The following is a 23,167-nucleotide window of genomic DNA, read 5'->3' as shown; positions in this document are numbered from 1 at the left end:
ACATGTGGTAATTAATAATTTTTTATGTTGATATAATTTTTTCAGATTAGTTACCATTATATCTTTGCTACCTATTTTTTCTTTCTTTAGAAATATTAGGTTGAGTGACATGAATGAACCTACAAAATGCAGCTATTTCTTACATTTAAACTACAGTATAGCACATCCTTACATTTAATTATTCACATTTAATTACTTGCCTAATGCTGTGTATCTTGTTACTCTTTTTCTCTTCCCTCTAAAAAAGCTATTCTTCTCTAGGTATAGAATATTTGTGCATATAGGAAATAAAGGAACATTGAATTGTGCATTGATAACTTGACATAACTTGGTGATTGCAGAATATTCTTTTGCCATTTATTTTTAAATTTGACATAAACCTGTGAAACATAATTGTAAACACTAACCCTTTAAAGTTAAAAAAAAAATCCTCCACTAGCTAAATATTTAAAGAAATTACGTTGTTGTATCTGACTTTCCAAAGATAGATTGAGGTTCTAGGCACTTAGTGTATATTTTGTGACAAATAGGTTTCATCTGCAGTCCTAAATATATAGAACATCAGTAGAAACACTTTGTTCAGATTATTGGTTACATAAATTTTTTGGTAGAACTCTTTCTTAGATCACCCTCCTTCATGTTTGTTAAAACAATATATAGTGAATATCTTTTCTTGATGAGTGGAATCTTCAGTATGAACTTCAATTATGGCAGTCCTTGCTTTCCATGGCACTGAAATGAACAGAAATGTGTGCACATTGGAACCATGTCCTCCCCTTTCACAGTCACCACGGTTACCTAGAATCATGCGAAAGGAGGACAGAGTTCCCATATGCCTGTGTTTCAGTTAACACAGCACTATGCAAAGTGGTGCCTGCTTGTATGTTTTGTTTGTTTATTTATTTATTTATTTATTTTGAGATGGAGTCTCACTCTGTTGCCCAGGCTGGAGTGCAACGGCACAATCTTGGCTCACTGCAACCTCTCCCTCCCAGGTTCAAGCGATTCTCCTACATCAGCCTCTTGAGTAGCTGGGACTACAGGTGCCCGCCACCACACCTGGCTAATTTTTGTATTTTTAGTAGAGGCAAGGTTTCACCATGTTGACCAGGCTGGTTTCGAACTCCTGACCTCAAATGATCCACCTACCTCAGCCTCCTAAAGTGTTGGGATTACAGGTGTGAGGCACTGCGCCCAACCTATTTTATTTTAAGTGAATATTTTTGCATTTGGACAAGAATTCTAACTACATATTCATTTTTTAAAAAATCAAACTTCAGAGTCATTCAGTGACTTTGGAAATCCTTATACTGTATTAAGTAATTAAAAAACTATTCTGATATGACACTTTTATGATTTTATCTTTATATTATTCTTAGCACTCCATTAAGCAATTTTTATTTAAAAACAAATTTTTATAAGAAAACAAAATTAGATGAATATGATATACTTACACTCCCATAGAGATAAAACAAGAAAGATAAATGCCAAAATATTAACAATGCTTTTTCCTGACAGGTGAGTTTATAGATGATTTTTTATTTTCTTCTTTACAATTTGTTTCCTAAATATTCTTCAATAAGCATATTAGTGTATAAATAGAGTAAAAGTTATGTTTTACAACTGAAGCCATTTAAAAAAAATACTGATTAGGTTTAAGGCATCTATACTTTGCCTACCTTTGCTTTTTAAAAAATATTTTTATTTTAATTGGATGGAGGACTCTCTTTCAGGTGCTGTGCTTTTCATTACTTTCTGGCCATGGTTCTCAAGGTGGTCTCAAAGGGACCAGCATCACTTGGGCACTTGTTAGAAGTACCAGTTCTCAGGCCCCACTTCAGATCTCTACTGAACCAAAAACTGAGGGAGTACAGCCAGTAAACTGTGCTTTAATAGTGTTCCAAGTGATTCTGATGGTCCCAAAGTGTGAGACTTAGTGCGCTAGGTCAGTTGTTTGCACTTTGCCGTTTGATCCAATGACCTTCTGCATCAGAATCACCTGGGCCTAACGAATCAGAATTTATGGGTCAAGGGCCTTGGAAATAGATCTGAGTCACTTGCACAGTGTTCTAAGGTTTTTCTCTGGCACTGTGCTAGAAAAGATTGTATTGGCTTTGCTCCCATGAGGAATAGGAACATCAAATAAAATGTTAGTGTTCTGGCTGCCATACATACAGGTCTTTTATTTCTTTGGCCTGTTGATACTTTTTAGAAACTAAAAATTTAGTAGTATGTTAGTAATTATACTTACTAGTAATTGGCTTTTACCTGTGTTAACATTTTAGAATTTAAGAATTAGATTATATTAGATTATTTTACTTGACTTTTCTGTCTCATCTTATTTACCAAGTCTGAACTAAGTTTTTCATAGTTGATCAGAACTCTGGGCTCTAGTTCTTTTTTTTTGAGTCACAGTCTCACTCTGTTGCCCAGGCTGGAGTGCAGTGGTGCGATCTCGGCTCACTGTAACCTCCGCCTCTCGGTTTCAAGCGATTCTCCTGCCTCAGCCTCCTGAGTAGCTGGGATTATAGGCATGCACCACCACACCTGGCTAATTTTGCATTTTTAGTAGAGATGGGGTTTCACTATGTTGGCCAGGCTGGTCTCAAACTTCTGACCTCAGGTGATCAGCCTCTCAAAGTGCTGGGAGTACAGGTGTGAGCCACTGTGCTTGGCCTGGGCCCTAGTTCTACTAAAGCCTTGCTCAGACAGCTTCAGGCCTATTAACATAATTTAGTTACTGTTTTATGACACCAGGTCTCCTATAATGGAATGTGTTATTGAAACCCAAGAAAGCAATGATATTACTGCTTTTTCATAAATTTTGAACTTTTTAATTTTAAATCTTTGTGTTAGTATTCTAGTTAATTTTGTAAATTTATCTTTTTAGGTATTAATAGTATTCATTTATAGATTTTAGTTCAATGGTTTGTGATAATTTGTCTTTTTTAGATTATATTGGGTTGATTGATGTATTAATTTAACTGTGTAAGTGAAGTGCTTATTCAGTGAAATTCTTAAGTAGGGCTCTTGAAGTCAGTCATCAGAAGAACTAGTGGATAATCATATCAATGATTTTATCTTTATATTCCTCTTCAGCACTCTGTTTCGTAAGGAAAATTAAACTACAATAATGTTAGCTTTTTCTTCTTTCTTCTAAGTATCCAAGTTTCATAATTGTGAGCTGTGGATGGGCTAAACCCATGTCCTGGCTTAACGTGGGAGAGTCCCATTTTATAGGTGTCCAGGCATATTTCTTAGTAGTGCCCTTTTTTATTCTCAGTAGAGTCTCATTTGGGTAGTAAATTATATGGTTAGCCTCACTATAGAGTATGGTGGTTGAGAGCATCTGTTCTGAAGTTATTAGACTTGGGATCAAATCCCGGCTTCTCAAGTTTTGCCATCTGTATATGACCTTGGAAATTTAATCACCCTGAACATCAGTTTTCTTACCTTCAAAATGGGGATAACTTTACCTACCTACCTAAGGATGTTTATGAGGATTAAGGGATATGGGTGAAAGTGCCTAGCATGTACTAATCCCTAAATAAATGCTTGCTGATGATTGTGGTGGTGGTGGGAGGCTATTTAGTAGTCTATACTTTTCTTTGAGCTTGATTCTCTTTCAGCTCTGGCCTTGATGACTTAATTGCTTTTCTTACAACATTGGGATGCTAATCACAAAACTTTATTATTGGGAAAAATCCACAATAGCTTTTCTAGAATAAAACATTCAGTTTTCATAGGAAAAAATTAGTTACAAATTAGAAACAAATTTATTAAAGCCTCTTATTTCAAAGTGATTGAGTTTTTTTTTTTGAGACGGAGTCTGGCTCTCTCGCCCAGGCTGGAGTGCAGTGGCGCTATCTCGGCTCACTGCAAGCTCCACCTCCCGGGTTCACGCCATTCTCCTGCCTCAGCCTCCCGAGTAGCTGGGACTGCAGGCGTCCACCACCACACCCGGCTAATTTTTTGTATTTTTACTAGAGACGGGGTTTCACTGGGTTAGCCAGGATAGCCTCAATCTCCTGACCTTGTGATCCGCCTTCCTCGGCCTCCCAAAGTGCTGGGATTACAGGCGTGAGCCACCGCGCCCGGCATGTTGCTATTACTTTTTAAGCCCTTAAAACCATTATGGTTTTCTTGATTTGATGCATCAAATCCAATGTTAGCTGATATTCCAGTGACACATAAAAGTCTCTTTTTAAATTAAAGTATTATATGAAGAATTTAGAGAGTATAAGTAAGAAAAAATAGATCAGCATAACCCTTTATACAAAGAGAACCATTAGTAGAATTTTGGTGTAACTTCTCACACTTTTTTACTTATTTCATATAATTTCATACTGTGATAGATATTGGTGTCCTGTTTGTATTCTCTTTAATATTATATCATGAAAATTTTTTTGTGCTTTATTGCAAATGCCATATTAAAGTAATATAGGAACTTAGGTCAAGGTTTTGCATAAACCTATTCCTTAATTCAATTATTATTTTTATTTCATTGTCATCTTCTAATCAAGTTTTACTTATTTCTAGTTACATCATTGACTGAATTTTGTTTTATATTTTTGCTTAGTGTTATAATACATGTATTTTTATGTTTTGCTAGTATTGTACCCCCACCTTCCCATTTCCATCCCCCCACAAAGTAAATGTTAATATCTAATATCTTACTCTATTAAAATATAATCATGTACAGAGACTTACACATATGTGAAAGTGTAGACATGTTTATTTACAAAAGTAGTATTATGTATATACATTTGCAACATCTTTTTCTCATTTTACAATACAAGAAGAACACACTCTAGGTCAGTAAATGTGGATCTACCACATTCTATACAGTAACTACCTAATATCATAATATGGCTATACCATAGTTTATGTGACCATTATTTATTGATGGGCATTCAGGTTATTGTAGGTTTTTGTGGGTTTTACTGTAATAAATATTCTTAAACTTAGAGCTACATATTAGTGTTTGTATAGTAGAGCTTTCCCAAAATAGAATGTGTGGGGCAGAGAGTATATATCTGTCTTAAATTTTAACGCATAATTCACATTGTTTTAAAAATGTTATAGGAATTTATTTATACTCCCTAGACTAATGTATAAGAGTAGTGTTTTCCTCTAGCATCACCTGTATTCATGATTCTTTTATTTATTTATTTATTTTTTGTAGAGGCAGGGTCTTGCTATGTTGCCCAGGCTGGCCTCAAACAACTGGGCCCAAGTGATCCTCCTGCCTCAGCCTCCCGAGTAGCTAGGACTGTACAGGCATGTGCCACCACACCTGGGTTTAGTTATTCTTTTTAATTCTTGGAAAACAGTGGTGAACAATGTTATCTCATTGTTAATTTAAATAACACAAAATCATATTCTGTGTAAAATTATTTCATAAATCTCATTTTAATGGCTGCATATTATTCCATTGAGTAGATGTATTATAGTTTTTAATTAATTACTTTCATTTGGGTATTTTTAAAATGTTTGCTATAATGAATAAAGTTGTAGTAAACACCTTTGAGGTGAAATCCTTTAAAAATATTTTAGAGTTTTCTTTAGGATAGATTCCTAGGGTGCAGTTACTAGGTCAAAGAATAATAATTTTTATGATCTTGAAATATATCACCAAGGGCTTTCTGAAAGGCTTGTACTATTTAACACTGCTACTTATTCCATGCTTTTTCTGCCTACCTGCCTACAGATGAACTCTGAATTACCCATTGTCTACACATGAGTGTAGCTTCTATCTAAACCTGGTTATCTCATACCCCTATTTTATTCACTCCTCTCCCAATTAAAGAAATAAATCACCAAGTTCTATTTATTCAGCCTTCTTAATTCTTTAATAGCTTTTTAATATCTACTTTTCAGAATCTTACTGTTTCCTTAGCTGAGGCCGCTTCTTTTCTTTGCCTATCTGACAGCAAAAAGCCTTTTAACTGGCCTTACCTCCAGTCTTATCTTCTAAGCCATTAGCCACCTTCTTTCCAGAATATTCATTCTGCAATACAGATCAGATCAGTAACACTTCTTGGTTTAAAACCAAAAGGGCTATTCATAGTCCTTAGGATGAAGGATATACTTTTATCTCTACAGCCTCATCTCTCTATATTCTCATTTATTTTCCCTTGCCCCTCTTTTTTTCCCCTAACTCTTAACCTTTATGCTACTTGCTACTTCCTTTATTTGACCTCATCTTATGTGGTGGTTTCTTTTATCTCTACACTGTCTACCTTCCCACCTTAAAGTTTTGTTAGCTCCTCCTCCAGTTTGTGTGCCTCCTTTTGTTGTAGCATACTGTCGTAATTTCTTGGTTAGTTGTGTGTAAACCCTCCCTCCCCTCATTAGAATGTGAGCTTCTTGAAGCAGAGATTGTATCTTATTTATCAAGGTTCCCAGAACTTCACATGGTACCTGTTAGTACCATGATTTGTAGTATGTCTTTGTTAACTAATTGAAAGCAGGTTAGGGACTTATCATCTCCAGAATGAAGTTTTATGGTATAAAAAGGTTTTAATTATCTGTTTTTTTGCATACCTCTCCAAGGAAATTTCCCAAGACTTTAGCTCCATCACATATACTCTGTTAAAGTCAGCTGCATGTATTTTTAATGACTATACAATATTGTTTAACATCTTTATGCTTTTATAAAATCCTAATTTATATCCTATTCCTTTTAACTGGAATGACCTCTCTTCCTTTCCTTTTCTCTTGTTAAACTTTTTGTCATCCTTTGAAACCTTGCTGATTGTCCTGAGTTTATTTAATATCTTTTCATCCTTCAGGACATAATGTGTATAGATTTCTTTTATAGTATTTATTGTAATATTTCATAGTTTGTGTTTTTATTTCTGTTTTTTTCTTAGTGGACTGAATTCCAGTGAGACCTGTATCTTTGTCATTATATTCATTTCACCTAGTGTCTGCTAAATAAAAGATAATCAGAAAATTTGGTGAATAAATTAGTGACTCAACTGTATTTAAAGAAACATTATTTTAGCCCATGGGATACAATAGTATTTTAGAGCCCAATTGCTTTAATTTTTAGACATGATTGCCCCCGGGCCTTCTTGATTTATAAATCAAAATATTCTAAAAAGATTGAATTTAGCAAGACATTGAATGGGTGTGGGTGTAATGTATTTTCATGGGAAGAAACAATATTGTAGGCAGACCATAGAAATCAGAAAATGGTAATATAACAATATTATTACCTTAATATCTATAACTTTTTTATATAGTTGGAAAATACTTTTTATAGTAATTTATATATCTGCTTTGTAACAATTGAGAAATAATGCATGTTAAGAAAATAAGGCATTTTGTTCATATTTGTTCATATTTGAAATATCAATTTTATTACATTTTAGAAATGGAACTCAGTTTACATAACCTTAGCCTGAGAAAATAATTGGTACTGCATTACTGAGAAATAACTTATTCTTCTCTTAACATTAAATTAGCATGTTTCTATCTGTGATAGTCATAGAATATGTTATTCATGGTTTTTCATACAATTTGAGGTATTTGCATTTTTGTTTATATATAGAAACATAATTGAAATATGGTTCCTTTACCCACTTGTACGTTTAATGAAGGGTACTTTGGTATTTAATTTGACATTTATGAAATTTTATTAGAGGGCAATAGCTCAGTTTGTCCCATCATTAGAAAAATTAAACTGAAGATCAATAGAGAATCATGAAAAAACTTGTTTTAAATAAAAATGTTCGGTGCTTATATAGTGTCATAATTCCTGTTTCAGTTAATGGTAACCTGTCAAATTTAGAGTGTTTTCAAATTTGAAGACATTTTTGATGTTGTTAAAACTCAAGGAAACTATAGTTCTGCTGTATAAGAAAAAACCTAAAATTTTAAGTTATAACTTAAATTTATTTTTCTTTTCAAGGTAAATAAATGTTAATGGGATAATGATTTATTTTATTTTATTAAAATAAATTTGGCTGTATATTTTTTCCTTAAATACCATATAAATGGAAAGAACTATAATCTGTGTGGGTATGTATTTGTATATGTATATATATATATGTACATAGTGGCACTTTAGAAGAAATGATTTAATGAAAGATGTTTCCAAAATGTTATTTGGGTTAGGTGCCCCCTTTACCATCAATATAAAGCCCAGGCTCCTTTCTCTCTCTCTCTCTCCCTCTCTCTCTCTCTCTCTCTCTCTGTGTATACATATATCTATATGCAGAATATAGACATTTTTGTTTTGTTTTTGATCATCTGGTTTTCTTAACCTCTATTTATGATGTGTGGTAAACTTGGTAACATTTTTATTTTGGTTTTGTAGCAAGATTAATACAAATATTAAACCTGGAAGACCTTGTTATAACTTAATGGTTAATTTAAAAATTAGTTTTTTTGTTTCAATGGAAAAGATATTTGTCGTCAAAGAATACATGGTTTACTGACTTTGAATATATATGATATTAAAAAAGTATTTGTAAGATAATTTGATTGATTTAAATTGAACTTCTTGGTTATCTATTTGAGACTATTAGTAACTACGCAATAATTTTATAAGTATACAAGACTGGATTTGTACTTTATAAATTATATTGAAGATATTAACTTTTATGTGAAATGGTGAGTAGGTTATGGGTGGGGATGATGGGGTGGAGTGGGGAAATTGGAAGAAAAGTATAATGTCCAAAACCGTTAAGAATAAATTTTTATGCTTTTTAGTTTGAATTATTTTTTGTTCATTATAGTGTTTTCATTTTGTGAGTTTTTCTATGCACATACAAAATGTTTCTCCTCAGGCCCCCTTGTATTTGCTGGTCCTATTTTTATGAACCATCGAGAACAGGCTCTAGCCAGACTCAGATCCCATCCAGCACAGCTAAAGCATAAACGGGACAAGCACAAAGGTATTTGGTCTTCCTTATCACCTAGGTGGGATACTTTCCCACTTTCTTCCACTCATTTGAATTTTGTCTCTGGGAAAATGCACAAACCTGATTCTTCTACTTTGCTTCTGTCATGATGTAGCCTGAGGAGAAAGAACATGCTGAAAGTGATACCGTTTGTCAGTGACTGTCATGCTTCTTGTTTCTTTTTTTGTTGTCGTTAGCTTTCATAAAGGATATATTTTACAGTATATCTTTTCCTTGTCCGTTTCTTTTCAAATTTCAAAAAGTTAAGGGAAGGTGGAAAAAATAATTATTGCTTTCTATCTTACATCCTTTATTATTTGCTCTTTAATGACTGTGATCTGGCCTTTTACAATTCTTTTTTGAATGCTGTTTATATGCTTTAGGATGAACAATATTACTAAATTCGGTATATTAAATGATGATAATAAGACTGCCATTATACTTTTCCACTGTTTATTAATTAAGTTTATATATACAACAAATGAATATACAAATATTTGATGGTTGTGGGTTAAGTAGATATAAGTGCAAGCAAAGCACGAATCATGAAGACTTTCTCTAGTCTCTGGTGATGGTCGGAGGGCTATCCTAGTCTGTGAGGAAGTAGGAATCTAGCTTGGTGTTGTCCTTTGAGACCTCAGAGTTCTGGGTTAATTAAATATATTCTTAAAGCATGCTTATTTTCTTGTAAACCACAAATTATGGGTCAGCTAAGATCAGAAAAGCATTTAATACAAGGAATTTATAAATTTATATAAAATTTTTGCCTTGTATCCTGGCCTTTGAACCAGTGCTCTTCCTTAGCTAGCACAACTTAAATGCCTAAGATAGGTCCTGCAAAATAGAGTAGGAAGTTTTAAAAACATGCTTTCCATGTAGACAAATTAACCTAATTAATGTTTGGATCCTTTTCTTTTTTTTGCTGCAAAATTGTCATAGTCTAATTTAAAAAAATTTCATAGGCAGTACAGTATAATCAACTTTATTTTTATTTGCCTCTTTCAGTCTGTCAGTTTGCCACTCAAAACAAAAACATAAACAAAATAGACAAAACTCATCTTTAGTAAAGGTGTAAATAGAGCACAACTTAAGATATACTCTGCAGAAATAAAAATAGTGTTTTAAATCTAATGCAATTAACCACAGTAAAATTTGTGATTAGTTTATTTACTGAGTGCTCTAACAATGCCATAAATATTTAAGGAATTTTCAACCTAAGACAGCTGATTCCAAAAAGAGAAGATACATATATAAGGAATAATATTTGGGGTATGCAATGAAATTGTTATTGCCAGAATGTGTGATCTCTTATGATTTCTACTATGTCACAATTAGAACAGATTTTTTCAGTTTCTTTCTTCCCCCAAATATATGAAAGTGAAGTTTTCCCAATAGTTTAACTGAGGTTAAATATTCACATTTCATGAAACAGTTTAAAACCTTTTCAGCTCCATGTTAGTATCTCATGGACAAGTATCTTTATTTACCCTTTCCAGATTTTTGAATGAAACATTAAATGAAGACCAAGGTTACATATTTAAAGCAGACTTTTCCCAATGTCACATAATGATTGGCTATAGAAATTATTCAGTGAGGCTGGACACAGTGGCACACGCCTGTAATTGCAGCACTTTGGAAGGCTGAGGGGGTGGATCACTTGAGGTCAGGAGTTCGAGGCCAGCCTGGCTAACATGGCGAAACCCCATCTCTACTAAAAATACAAATAATAATAATAACAATCATAAGCCCAGTGTGGTGGCACATGCCTGTAATCCCAGCTACTCAGGAAGCTGAGGCACGAGAACAATAATCACTTGAGCCTGGGAGGCAGAGGTTGCAGTGAAAAAAAACAAATTATTCAATGATAGCTAGTCTTCAAGTTTGTTTGTCATGGGGTTACTTTATAACAAGTTTCTTTGTATACTTGTAACCACTCTGTAAGGACCTACTTTGTAATATCACAGTGTAGGACCAGTTTTATTGGATTTTAGGGTTTTATAGAGTGAGATAGTTTTATCTTTTTACTCCCCAAATACATTTACAATGCAAGTAATAATTTATCAGTTGGTACCCTATTTTTTTGTGAAGAGTATTAATTTACTGCTCACTAATTTCCCTCCAGCCACTAACCATTTACACTCACTGTCTTGTCATTTAATTGTCTCTCCATTCACTGCTTTTACTTTTACGACATGTTGAACATCCCTAATTTGAAAATTCGAAATGCTCCAAGATCTGTAACTTTTTGAGCACCAACATGAAGCCCCCAAGTGGGAAATTCCACACCTGACCTCCTGTAACAGGTTGCAGTCCCAGCACACAACTTACTCTGTCCTTAAGTGAAAGCAATCCTCTCAGCCGTCTTCAGCTGTGATAAAGCTTTTCCATGCACAGCATGATGGTGACACCAATCACAGTTTGTCTACATGGGTGGCTGGGTGGCTGAGGTACCTTTGCTTTCTGATAGTGCAGGGATACAAATTTTCATGTACCAAATTATTTAAAATATTGCATAAAATTATTTTTCGGCTATGTGAGTAATGTGTATATGAAATATCAATGAATTTCATGTTTAGACTTGGGTCCCATCCCCAAGATATCTCATTATGTATATGCAAATATTCCAAAATTTGAACAAAATCCAAAATCCAAAACACTTCTGGTCCCAAGCATTTCAAATAAGGGATGCTCAACCTGTACATATTTTCATAGTCTTTTAATAAATATTTTTTCTGCATATATTTTTCTCTTCACCTTACCCAGTTTATCTTCTAGTTTATCTACTGAGAAGTTTATGGTATTGATTGCTATGTTCTATCCTACATTTAATTATGTTGGTACAAATTATAGGATGGTAATAGTTAAAATTTTTTAGACTGTGACTTTTTTGTGAGGGTGTATGGAGAGTAAGAACTGTGGATTCATTGTTAACAGGACTAAGTTCTAAGATGGAAAGTTGGAGAACTTCTGGGTGATTGGAGAAAATTCAGAGAAGGTCAGAATTCATCCTGTGCAGGCAGATATTGACTAAAGGCAAAATAGAGTATATAGACTGAATCAATAAGTAAAATTTCTTATAAAATACAGTAAATTATTCTAAAATGTGCCCATAAACTGTATTTGAAGCAGAATTAACATTTGTTTCAGCTATTCAGTACCTTACACAGAAAAATGTGTTAATAGTGTACATAGGAACATCTGAATTGTTTTAGAGATAGTTCTAAGATCTATTTTAAAATGACTGATTTGAAAATTGAAGGCACACTGATAAACATCTGAGTCTATTTTACACTTACTTTCTGTTTGGAAATGGTACAGTGTGATGAAAATATTATAGCCTTTGGAATTAGGCTTCAATTTTATTTCTGAATTTGTCATTTACTAGAACTACATGGCTGTGCAAAATGTCTTAATCTCTTTGGCTTCAGTTTTCTTATTTTAAAAAGAATAGTAATTCTTAACTGATTGTGTTGCTATGAAGATTAAAATATATGTGTGTAATCTTTGCACACCCACATATGTAGTCTTTGCATATATAAATCCTCCATGAATACTAGCTTTAATATTTTGAATTGAATTATTTGTTTTCTCTTTCAGAATTATCTTAAAGGTACAATATTTGAGATTTATTAAATGCATAGTTTATTTTTACAAAGGATTTAAGGTTTCAACCATTTGGTGGTGGTAAAATGCATGAGCCTTATTTATGATCAAACTCTAAATTTGTTCTACCATTTATGATTTTGGGCTGGTTACTTAACCCCTTAACCCTTCAAGCTTTAGGTTTTTCATCTGTAAGATGGACAAAGAATACCTATATTATCAGATTGCTTTATTCATTAAAGAAAGCAACAATAGTAAATGTTGATTGAGCACTTTTCATATTTTGTTTAATTCTCATAGCAACCTGATGAGTTATATATCATTGTTGCTATATTATAGATAGGAAAGCTAGGACCAGAAGGTCCAATGTCCAATTGTCATACATCTAGCAAGCGGTAGAGCCCAGATTCCAGTCCAAGTTCTTAAGTTCCAGTACTCCCAAGCACTCATCCACTGTGGTATTTAATTGTTTACAGTGTTCAGTTAGCACACAGCAAGTGCTTAGTAAATTGCAACTACTTTTGTCCTTGGTGATTTGTTTTAATGATTTTGCTCAAAGTACTCACTGTGTTCTGTGGTAGTTTCTGTTATATGCATGACTGTAGGATTACCCTCCAAAAGTATAGATTTTAGTAAAAATTAAAATTAGAAGTTAGGGTCCCTTAGATACTGAACCCTCTTTTTCTCTGTGTATCCAAATATGTGTATATAATTATATATAATGTGTACATACATATAATATTTTAGTTACATAGTTGCCAAGGCTTTGTAGCTACTGTAGTTTCAGTGTTACATGGTAGACACACACACACACACGCACACACAGACACACACACACACACACACACCATATTCATCTTAGGGAAAATACAGATGTGCTCATACTTAAATGGCCAATTATAAGATTATTCACATCTGTCAATTTTTTATTGACAATGTTTAATTTTTTATATAGATCTAAGCTTTGGTCTTATTGCTGCTTATTAACACTTTACTGAATAATGAGCTTGAACAGATTTTTTTTTTTTTTTTTTTTTTTTTTTGAGACAGGGTCTCACTCTATCACCTAGGCTGGAGTGCAATGGCATGATCACGGCTCACTGCAGCCTTGACCTCCCGGGCTCAGGTGATTCTCCCACCTCAGCCGCCCAAGTAGCTGGGACTACAGGTATTCACCACCACACCCAGCTAGTTTTTTGTATTTTTAGTAGAGACAGAGTTTTACCATTTTGCCCAGGCTGGTCTTGAACTCCTAGGCTCAAGTAATTTGCCTTTCTCAGCCTCCCAAAGCCCTGAGATTACAAGTGTGAAACACCATGCCCAGCTTGAGCAGAATTAATCTTGCTGAATTCACTTGCTGTTTCTTGAATTTGCACTGAATTTTTGACCACTTACTAAGTGCCTTTTTTCTTTGATAAACTTTGGTTAATGTCTGAGTTATAGGAATTATACTCAATTTTTTGACATCAAATACCGTATACAGATTTATATATATATTCTATATATTTTAATTCTGCCACTGCTGCTGATAATGATTAAGACCCTCATCTCAATTTTTTTACTTGTAAAATTTTCACTGTCTATAATAATTGAGAAGTTGTTTTGTACAGTTACAGTTTGTTTCAATGAACAAAACGTTTCTAGTATTATTTTGACCTCTAAATAATAGCTGCTACTTTTTTAGTCATTGTGGTTGTATTCAGTAAATTACCAGCCTTTAAAAATAATCTCCTTCCTTGATGCTATGTCTCTATTGTGGGATTTATGCCTATATTTAATCTCCTACTCAAGGGAGGAGACAAAATGCTAAATTCAAAGATAAAACCTTGTAACTAGGCATCAATACATTTATATAAAGTGGAATGATACTTGAAATGTTTAATTAAGTCTGGCAGAATCATACGAACACAATGTATTTTCTATGTTAAATCTCATTTGGTTTTAATAGACATTTTTACCAATTGAGATAAAGCCGTAAAATTTCTTTACATCTGGCATCTTATTAAATAGACTTTGGAAGATATGTATTTGTGTGTGGGGGTGTGTGTGTGTGTGTGGGGGGGGTGTGTGTGTGTGTGTGTGTGTGTTTGGAAGATATGTGTGTGTGTGTGTGTGTGTGTGTGTGTGTGTGTGGTGTGTGTGTGTGTGTGTGTGTGTGTGTAGGCCTTTTTTACCATTCCACTATCTTTCCAACATGAGGAGGCTTTGAACTGAGTATATTTTATTTTGGATGGAGTGAAACTAAATGTTGTGTTTTTTTGTTCGTTTGTTTTGGTTTTTTTTAGTCCATCCATTCTTTGATTTAATTTGGCAAACCCACATTAGATAATTTAACAGAAGAGGAATTATATTCTTCATCCTATTATAGTAAAACCTCTCACTAATTCTGAATTTATGATATTTGAGATGCAGTATTTGTGATCTTTTTTGAGTAAAAAATTCAAAATAATTTCTTCCTCTGAATTTTCAGGGTCATACTTATAAGGGGAAACCTGTCTAAAATCACTAGCTTTTCAAACCAAGGGCTCAAGAAATGAAGGATTCCTTCAACGTGCCTTCAGCCTCTGGGTCCAGCAGTTAATTCTTGTATGTTAAAGGACTTTTATGTTTATGGTACATTTTAAATGTAATATTGGCCTATTTTGAAATATAATGTAGGTAACCACACTCTATTTATTGTAGCATTTAGTTTAATCTGTAATCTGTACTGCTTGAAGGTAACAAAACTGAATTTTTACTTCAGTGTTCTGTATGATTAAGACGTTTCCAGTAAGCCACACAGGCCTACCTGTTCTATGTTATTCCGAATTAGTGAGGTTTTACTGTCCTAGTGTCGTAAAGAGTTTCAGGCTTCTTGAAATCATAGTCATTTAGTTATGGAAAGGAAAGTAATAATGTAGGTGGATTTTGTCTCACCTGGATGTTACTAAAGTTTAGGTAAAAAAAGAACACAAAATGATTTAATATTATTCTGTTTAACATTCTAAAATGCACAATGAAAATACAGGATAGAAAGTGTGTGTCTGTAGATTCACACATGTATCTTCATATAATACACACTTGTTTAGAGTTGCTATACCACTCGAGAGTGGTTTAGACTAGTTGAACTTGTGAAATTCCTTCCAGATTTACGTTTATTCTGTGTACAAGGAATTTGAATCTTGATGATATAAAGGTCATATGTTAGTGATGTATAGGAGAAGTACATTGTGATTAGAAAAAGTAAGTTGTTATTTACACATTCCAAACAAAAATTTTTATATTCTGGAATGTGGTTTTTGATGTTATGGTTAAATTGTTGGAAAATTCGAAGTTGGATTGCAAAAACCAGGGGTAAAGAAAAGGCTTAAAGCAAGCTCAATGAAGGAAATTATAAGACGGGAGGAGGAAAGAAGGAGTGAAAGCAGAAAAAAGGTTTGGTTGAGGGTAGTGATTGGGGACAGGGAGAAAACCACAAAGCAATATGGCTGAAGGTGATGGTGGCACAGGAAACATGAATAAGAATAGGCCTTTGAACTGCAATATATTGAATAAAGCTCTTTGGTCTTTATACATTTTGAAAAGTTCAGTTGAGTTTCACAATACTTGTGGGCAGTGTAGCATTTCTAAGATCTGTTTAGGAAATCTAAGTCACTTGTGAATCCATTAGCAATTTTTAAAAAATGGCTAGTACTAACAATATCACTAAGTTTAAAATAATTGTTAAATGACTTTGCATGCAGTAATTTTTTATGCAAACTAAATTTTCCCATATAAACTGTTACATTTTAAATTTTGTTATTTCTATAACTTAATGACCTGTTTATTATATAAGGTTGTATCCATAACCAGATTTTATCTGTTTTTATTAATTTAGTGATATTTGCAAATGGAAGTATATAGTCTATCTTTTCAAAATTGCTTCTTTGCAGGTAGATTCTTGATCTATCACTTCTAACAGCTACAGATTCTTCTTGCTTGTTCCTTTTAACATTTTTCTCTTGTTCTTCCATAATAAACTGATTTAAATTTTTATTTTGAAGATGAATAATGGCTTAATTATTCATAATTCACAAATTATAACACTTGCAGATGGAAGTGGAGAAAGAGGCGAAAAGGATGCAAGCAAAATCACAACATACCCTCCAGGCTCTGTGCGATTTGACTGTGAGCTCCGGGCAGTCCAAGTCAGCTGTGGATTTCACCATTCAGGTAGCGGCTGGAACTTTAGGGTATAACTGCGTTTTTACAGTTGTGCTCCATAACTTATTTCTTGAGATTTCATGAACATAGCCTGTTAACTGTGTGTTAAAAGCTGTAGTATGGCAATCTCTCAAATCTGTAAGACCTTTGTATTTATTACAGAACCTCTTTAAACAACTATGGCATGATGGAACAGGTACTTGTCTAGAGATCTAACTTCTAGTCTGTCTTCCTATGAACTTCTTTTATAATTCAAGACATCCTGGAAGATGAAATAATCCTTTAAATCTCTTTCAATTCTAGAATAATGTGGTTTTTGTAACATGTTCCCATATTTTGTTAATGTTCAGTGATAAATGTATGTCAACAAATTTACTTTCTTAAAATGTAGAAAATAATTAAATTCTTAGTAAATTATTGGCATTTGGGTTATCTTATGCTGTACTGTTCAACCTTTATAAAAATGAAAAATGTTAAATTCCTTCCTTGAAGATTATTTGATAAGGTATTAACAGACATTAAAGATCTGCTGTTTCATTGATGTTGTATGTAATTGTGCAGACCTCCTATCCTAGATGGGAGAGAACAATATTTTATATGTAGTTACTCATTATTAAGAAGATTTTACAGTTGACCTGAACCAGTGTGTTAATAAGAATTAATGTTATTAAATGGCATTTATAAGAATTTTTAAGTATGTATTATGAAAAAATTATACATTTATATGACCTACAAAAATATTTTTCAGAACTAAAATTAATTTCTCATTAAATATAAATTTGTCCTTCAGTTACCTATTTTTAATGGTGCTATAAATGTTTAATAGTGAAAATTACACTGCTTTTAGTATAGTTGTGATAGAAATGTAAAATGCATATAATGAAAAAATAAAGCTGTGTGTTTTGGTTTCAGTGGTTTTAATGGAAAATGGAGATGTCTATACATTTGGTTATGGGCAGCATGGGCAGCTAGGACATGGAGATGTCAACTCCAGGTACTTGCTAACTTTTCATTTGAAGATCCAGAGTTATTTTTTCTTCTGTTTTCTTTTCCTTCTTTTTTCTTTCTTTTCTCTTTTTAAGTATATATTTCTAGAATTAAAATAATATTATACCACTGCTTTGCAAAGTGTGGCCCATGAATTATTGGTGGTTTCTGATCTTATGGTTGAGTGCTTTTGTGGGGATAAAGGATTTTGTAGTTTCAGGAGAAAAGTTGATATATATTTTAAATAGGAGAGTGATTATGATTATCACAAAATATCACTATATTCTTAGCAATTATCTTTTTAAAGGCTGTGCATGGCAATAGAAAAGATAGTGAATTGTATTTTTTAAAAATGTCAGCAATGGATTCAAACATATTCCTGTTGTCTGTTTTGAAATTTTGGTCTAATAACATGCAGTCATTGAAGCTTTTGAATAATTTTTGGACAGAACCTATTGGTCTCTCTGATTAACTATTTTGACTTATTGCGAATAGTAGTAGAGAGACTGGTAGTAATTTCCTAATATCCCTACTTCATTTGGTAGTGGAGTTTTAGTTTGTGACATGATCGTGCAGCTAAAGATTGCCTTTCTCAGCTTCCATTGCAGCAGGATGTGGCCATGTGAACTTAAGTGATAGGTGCCACTTTGGAATCTTGCTGTTAAAGGGAAAGGGTGTACCTTTCCGTTTTTCCTTCTCCCTTCCCAGCTTGCTGGCTGGAATGAATACGTGGTAGCAGAAACTAAAGAAGTTGTCACAGAGATAAGTTGGAGACTGTGTACTGAGAATGGCAGAACCATAAGATGGGAATAGACTGGGTCTCTGACACCATGAACTGCCTCATCAGCTTCTTAAATTGCATACTTCTTGCGTGAGAAATAAACTTCTATCTTGAAGTCCCTCTTACTTGTCTTTAATTACAGCAGCCGAGTTTGTATTCTACGTAATGCAGTCAGAATACTTTGGTCAAAAGTAATAGAAAATCCATCTTTATTAGTTCAGGTCTTCCAGAAAGCAGATGCCAAGACAGGATTAGATGTGCAAAGAATTTATTAGGGGAAAACTCCTGTGAAAGAGATAAAGGGGAAAAGAGCAAGCACAGACAGGGAAGGCCTTCGGATACAATGTAGTTTTGACCCTATGAAAGGAGAAAGAGAAGGAAGAATTGGGTAGGAGTCTAGGTTCCAGCATAGCATTAAGAGAGTTTTAGCCAGGCCAGTGATGTGTCCCAAAGCTGAGGATACCTTTGGAAGGGTCCTGCATTGGGCAGGAATAGACCAACATTCGTACCTTCACCATGTTCAGTCACAGCTGGTAGCACCCCAGGGGACGAATGTCCTCATGCATCCAAAGGGACAGCACCTGAGGCTGTTATAATAGTTAACTCTGCTCTCTATAGCAGATTGTCTTGAAGGAGATCTGAGTGGTCTGTGTCTGTGGTTGTCTCACCATGGAAACAGGAGTATTTATGAAGTCTGGAAAGATACAGAGTAGCTTCAAGCCAGACTTCACTCAGCAATTCACTTTGCTGCAAAAACTTACCTTTTTGACCCTCTACTCTGCCTTATTCTTCCTTGTAGTCACAGTGTATATGCCAGAATCAAGGGGACTTTTATGGTTTCTCCTTTACATACAGTGAAAGAAAGAGAACTTATCTTCACGTAGTCATTAAATAAAATTCAAGGTTGTCACTGTGTCTTGAACTCACTCTACTATTGTGGCAGGGATGGAATTCTGCCATTTACATGGTAAAGATTAGTGATTCTTAACCCTGGCTGTATATTAGAATTACTTAGGGAATTTGAAAAAATACCATACGTGGATTCTACATCCAGCATTTCTGAGAGATGTGTGTGTTGGAAGGCTTGTGGGTGGGACAGAGGTGGGGAGTGGTCCTTGATAGGATGCCAGCATCAGAGTTTTTTCTAAAAGGTCCCCAGATTCTGTATGTATCCAGGATGAGAACCACTCTCTACCCCTCGAGCTGAGGCAGGGTCAGATCCGTGGGCACTGCATAAAAAATGGCAATGAAAGGGAATGTCCTGAGTTATGTTTATGAATTTTGTTGCTAATGATGAGACGATTGAGATATCGAGTTGAACTTCTTATTAAAAACACAAGTGAAACATAAAATTGATACTACTATCAAGAGGTTTGTAAAACTATCACAATCATAAATATGTAATGACGAATATCATACTTGCAAAGAGCAAAAGATATGTTTGGCAGAATTACTTTATCAGATGTGTCTGCTGGATATGACATAATATCAAGTGTTGAGCAATTACTGTCACAGGTGTTAGATGCCAACTGATATTTTGCTTTGCAATTGAGTGACATTACTGAAATGCAGAGGCTGAATCTGGGTAGTAATTACAGTTGGCCCTCTGTACCTGTGGATTCTGCATCTGTGGATTCAGTCAATCTTGACAGAAAACATAGTTAGGCCTACGATAATTGCATCTCTACTGAACATGTACAGATGTTTTTGTCTTGTTATTATTTCCTAAACAACAGAGTATAACAACTATTAACATGGTGTTTACATTGTATTAGGTATTATAAGTAATCTAGAGATGTTTTAAAGTATACAGGAGGATGTGCATAGTTTATGTACAAATACTATGCCAATTTATATAAGGGATTTGAGCATCCCTAGAGTTTGGTAGCTGCAGGGGATCCTAGAACCAATTCCCCATGGATGCTGAGGGATGACTATAACCTGTGTGGGGAAGAACGTGGCAACTTTTTGTTCTGTTTCTCATTTGAGAGTTGGGATACATAAGAAGAGGGTTTATTTGTATCATCGTGGCTATTGTTGTTGTTATTTAGCTGGTGGTTATTTTGTGAGCCATAGAAACTGGGAAAGGTGCATTGCAGTTAGATAAGATGGAGTCTCAGTCATTTATGCAGCAAAGAGGGCACTTCACAGAAAATAATTGACAAATAGCAGTATTTCATGGTCTTGCCAGAGTGGAAAGGGAAGTAGTGAAAAACATGGCCATGTTATAGTCAGGTTATGTTATCTTACTGTGCACTTGACACTCAGAAGAATGAGCAGCTTGAGCACAACATCCTTCCACACCGCACTGAGGTGTGTTGGCCGCTGAGAGGGAAGGTGTTCATGTCAGCTTTTAAAATGAAGAGATTACCTAAAAACATTACTTCGTGGTCCTGATTATACCAGTGAACACTATTCTTTGATTCCCAAGTCTGAAGAGATATAGGGCAGTTTCAGGCCAGACTTCCTCAGGTGATAATATTGTAGCAATATGCTCAGTATTTTAAATAGCTTGAATTTATCATCTTCATGAAATATGATAGCATTTAATGTTGAAACAAAATATCAGGGTTTCTTATGAAGATTAAACATTGGTAGGATCTACACAGTGGTGTAGTAACTGGTAGATGCTACATAGTCATCGAACCTGGAACTGTAGAGGCAAGGTTCAGCTCTTCACTTCTTACCAACCATATGACTATAATTTCTTAAGATTAAACACTGGTGGGATTTGTTTTAACTGCCCAAAGTTGTTCTTTTCCAGCATGGAATGTTTTGGTCTTTGTTCCATTGAGTGGTAACTGAAAGACTGATTACATGAAGTGTGGGCAGAGCTAAAATGGATAATGCAGTAGTCATACCTATATACTGTGCCTAGTGGATTAGATATTCATCAAGACCGCTTCAGTCTTAAGCACTCAGTTACCCTGTCTGTCTGGACTTTTGTGGGACTTGGAAAGTAGCAACCAAGAACTCTGTTATTAATTCAGAAAGGAATTGATTATGTCTATGGAGGAACAATCTTGGGAGGAACAAAGCTTCTATAGCATATGTATTAACTACAACAAAGCAAAACATTTCCAGATAGTTGAAATAAAGGGTTACAGTTGGAGAATATGTTTGAAAAGTCTCTAGTAATCAAGAGCTGTTAACTGGAATTTACTGTATAGCACACATTAATAAGGTGTTGTTTAAGATCAATATTGTGGTGTGCATGATAATGAAGATGGAAAAATGTTATTGATATTCTCTTTATTTAATGTGTTATATTGCCAGAATGACTGAGTTCAGTCTCTAGGTTGGGTCCTGATTCTGTCACTTGGTAGCTATATGATCTTGGCCAGGTTACTTAATCTTCTTGTGTCTCAGTTTCTCAAGTTTAAATATCCATAATCTGATGATACTTTCTTCTTCTGCGATGCAGCCCTACTTTACTTCCCTTTGACTTTATGCCCCACAACCCTCTACTTTTTTACTCTTTTTTCACCCTTTTTTAACTTTATTTCCTACTCAAGTTAAAGACTGTTGCTTAATTTCTTCACCTATACTCTTACCAATTTCTTCAGTTTTCCCACTCTCTTGGTCGTGGTACTAGGACATGATAAAACCTCAAGCATGAATCAATCTGTTAATATTTCCTATGCCTACACTTAGGCTTCTGGAAGGCAAGAAATCACCATACCTATGCAGATTGATACTTAATTTCCAGATTCAACCAGTTCCTCTACAATGGTCATTAATCCTCCTGTTGTGTAGTATTGAACTATTTGACTTAATACCTTTTGAGAGTTTGTTGAAAGAAATGGGGTCTCTATCCAGAAAAATACAAGAATATACACTTAAAAATTTGCTTGCAAATTTAGGAGATCTTTTGAAGCTCACTCATGGACTTCCTAGAAGTCCTTTATATCCGAGATGAAAACTCCTGCCCTCGATATGTATCTATTCCATCTACCACCACACCTTTTCTTGAATCTTCAAACTCTCCACTCACCTGTTTCCTCCTTTTAGCATAGGACCTCCATGTACATTGCAACAGATATAAGAAATTATTCAGCCCACCAACCCTGCAAACCTACTTCCATCCATACCACTTCTCTGCTTCTTTCCTCTTGTTACAATTAAAGAGGAACCTGTCGTGTCCATGCTATGAAACCTAGCTGCCTTTTCCTTAGAGATCTATTTCTGTTTCCTGTCTTCCCTCTAACCTTTATCTTTAGCGTCTTTATTTTGAGTCACCTTTTAAACTTCCTCAAATCTCTATCATTAAAATAAAAAATCCTCTCCTTCAGCTTCATTTTTCCTTTAGCTGCTGGCTCTCCTTTCTTTTTCCCCTTAGTGCTGGGATACTTAGAGCTACTTTGTGTATTCTCTGACTCCTTATCTACTGCATTGTGGTGCCTGCTTCCACCAAAGAGACCTCCTTCTGCTAAATCAAGTGGCTAGTTGTACGTCTCCTTAGAGCATTTGGCATGTACTTTATTTTCCACGCTTGAAACCTACTCCTCCAATGAGTCTCCTTGAGTTCTTTCTTTCTGTGTGGTTTATTCTAGATGTCTGTGAGCTGTTCTTCCTCAGTCTATATCTAAAATATTAGAAGAGACTCATAAGGGAAATTAGGATCTCTTCTTTTCTCTCTCATAGAGTCTTCCTAGATCTCATTCATTCTCATAGCCTAAGTGAATATTACCACTATCTACTC

At 34.4% G+C, this 23,167-nt stretch overlaps 1 protein-coding gene across 21 annotated transcripts in view; it reads left to right on the top strand.

Moving 5' to 3' along the window:
* MYCBP2 (MYC binding protein 2) overlaps positions 1-23,167 on the top strand; it is a 276,766-nt gene that overhangs the window by 84,459 nt on the left and 169,140 nt on the right. For 19 of the 21 annotated variants that reach the window (XM_024230800.3, XM_024230799.3, XM_054529145.2 and 16 more), the window contains exons 18-20: positions 8,799-8,906; positions 16,587-16,706; positions 17,610-17,691. In XM_024230800.3, coding sequence (XP_024086568.1) covers positions 8,799-8,906; positions 16,587-16,706; positions 17,610-17,691 — 310 coding nt within the window. Of the gene's footprint in view, positions 1-8,798; positions 8,907-14,991; positions 15,102-16,586; positions 16,707-17,609; positions 17,692-23,167 lie in introns of those variants that run through there. The other 2 variants (XM_054529146.2, XM_054529141.2) reach the window with 2 other exon arrangements.

This window comes from Pongo abelii, chromosome 14 (assembly GCF_028885655.2).
Source record: "Pongo abelii isolate AG06213 chromosome 14, NHGRI_mPonAbe1-v2.0_pri, whole genome shotgun sequence".
Lineage (NCBI taxonomy): Eukaryota > Metazoa > Chordata > Mammalia > Primates > Hominidae > Pongo > Pongo abelii.
The sequence above is the reverse complement of the archived record's forward strand: the minus strand, read 5'-3'. Positions and strand labels throughout refer to the sequence as shown.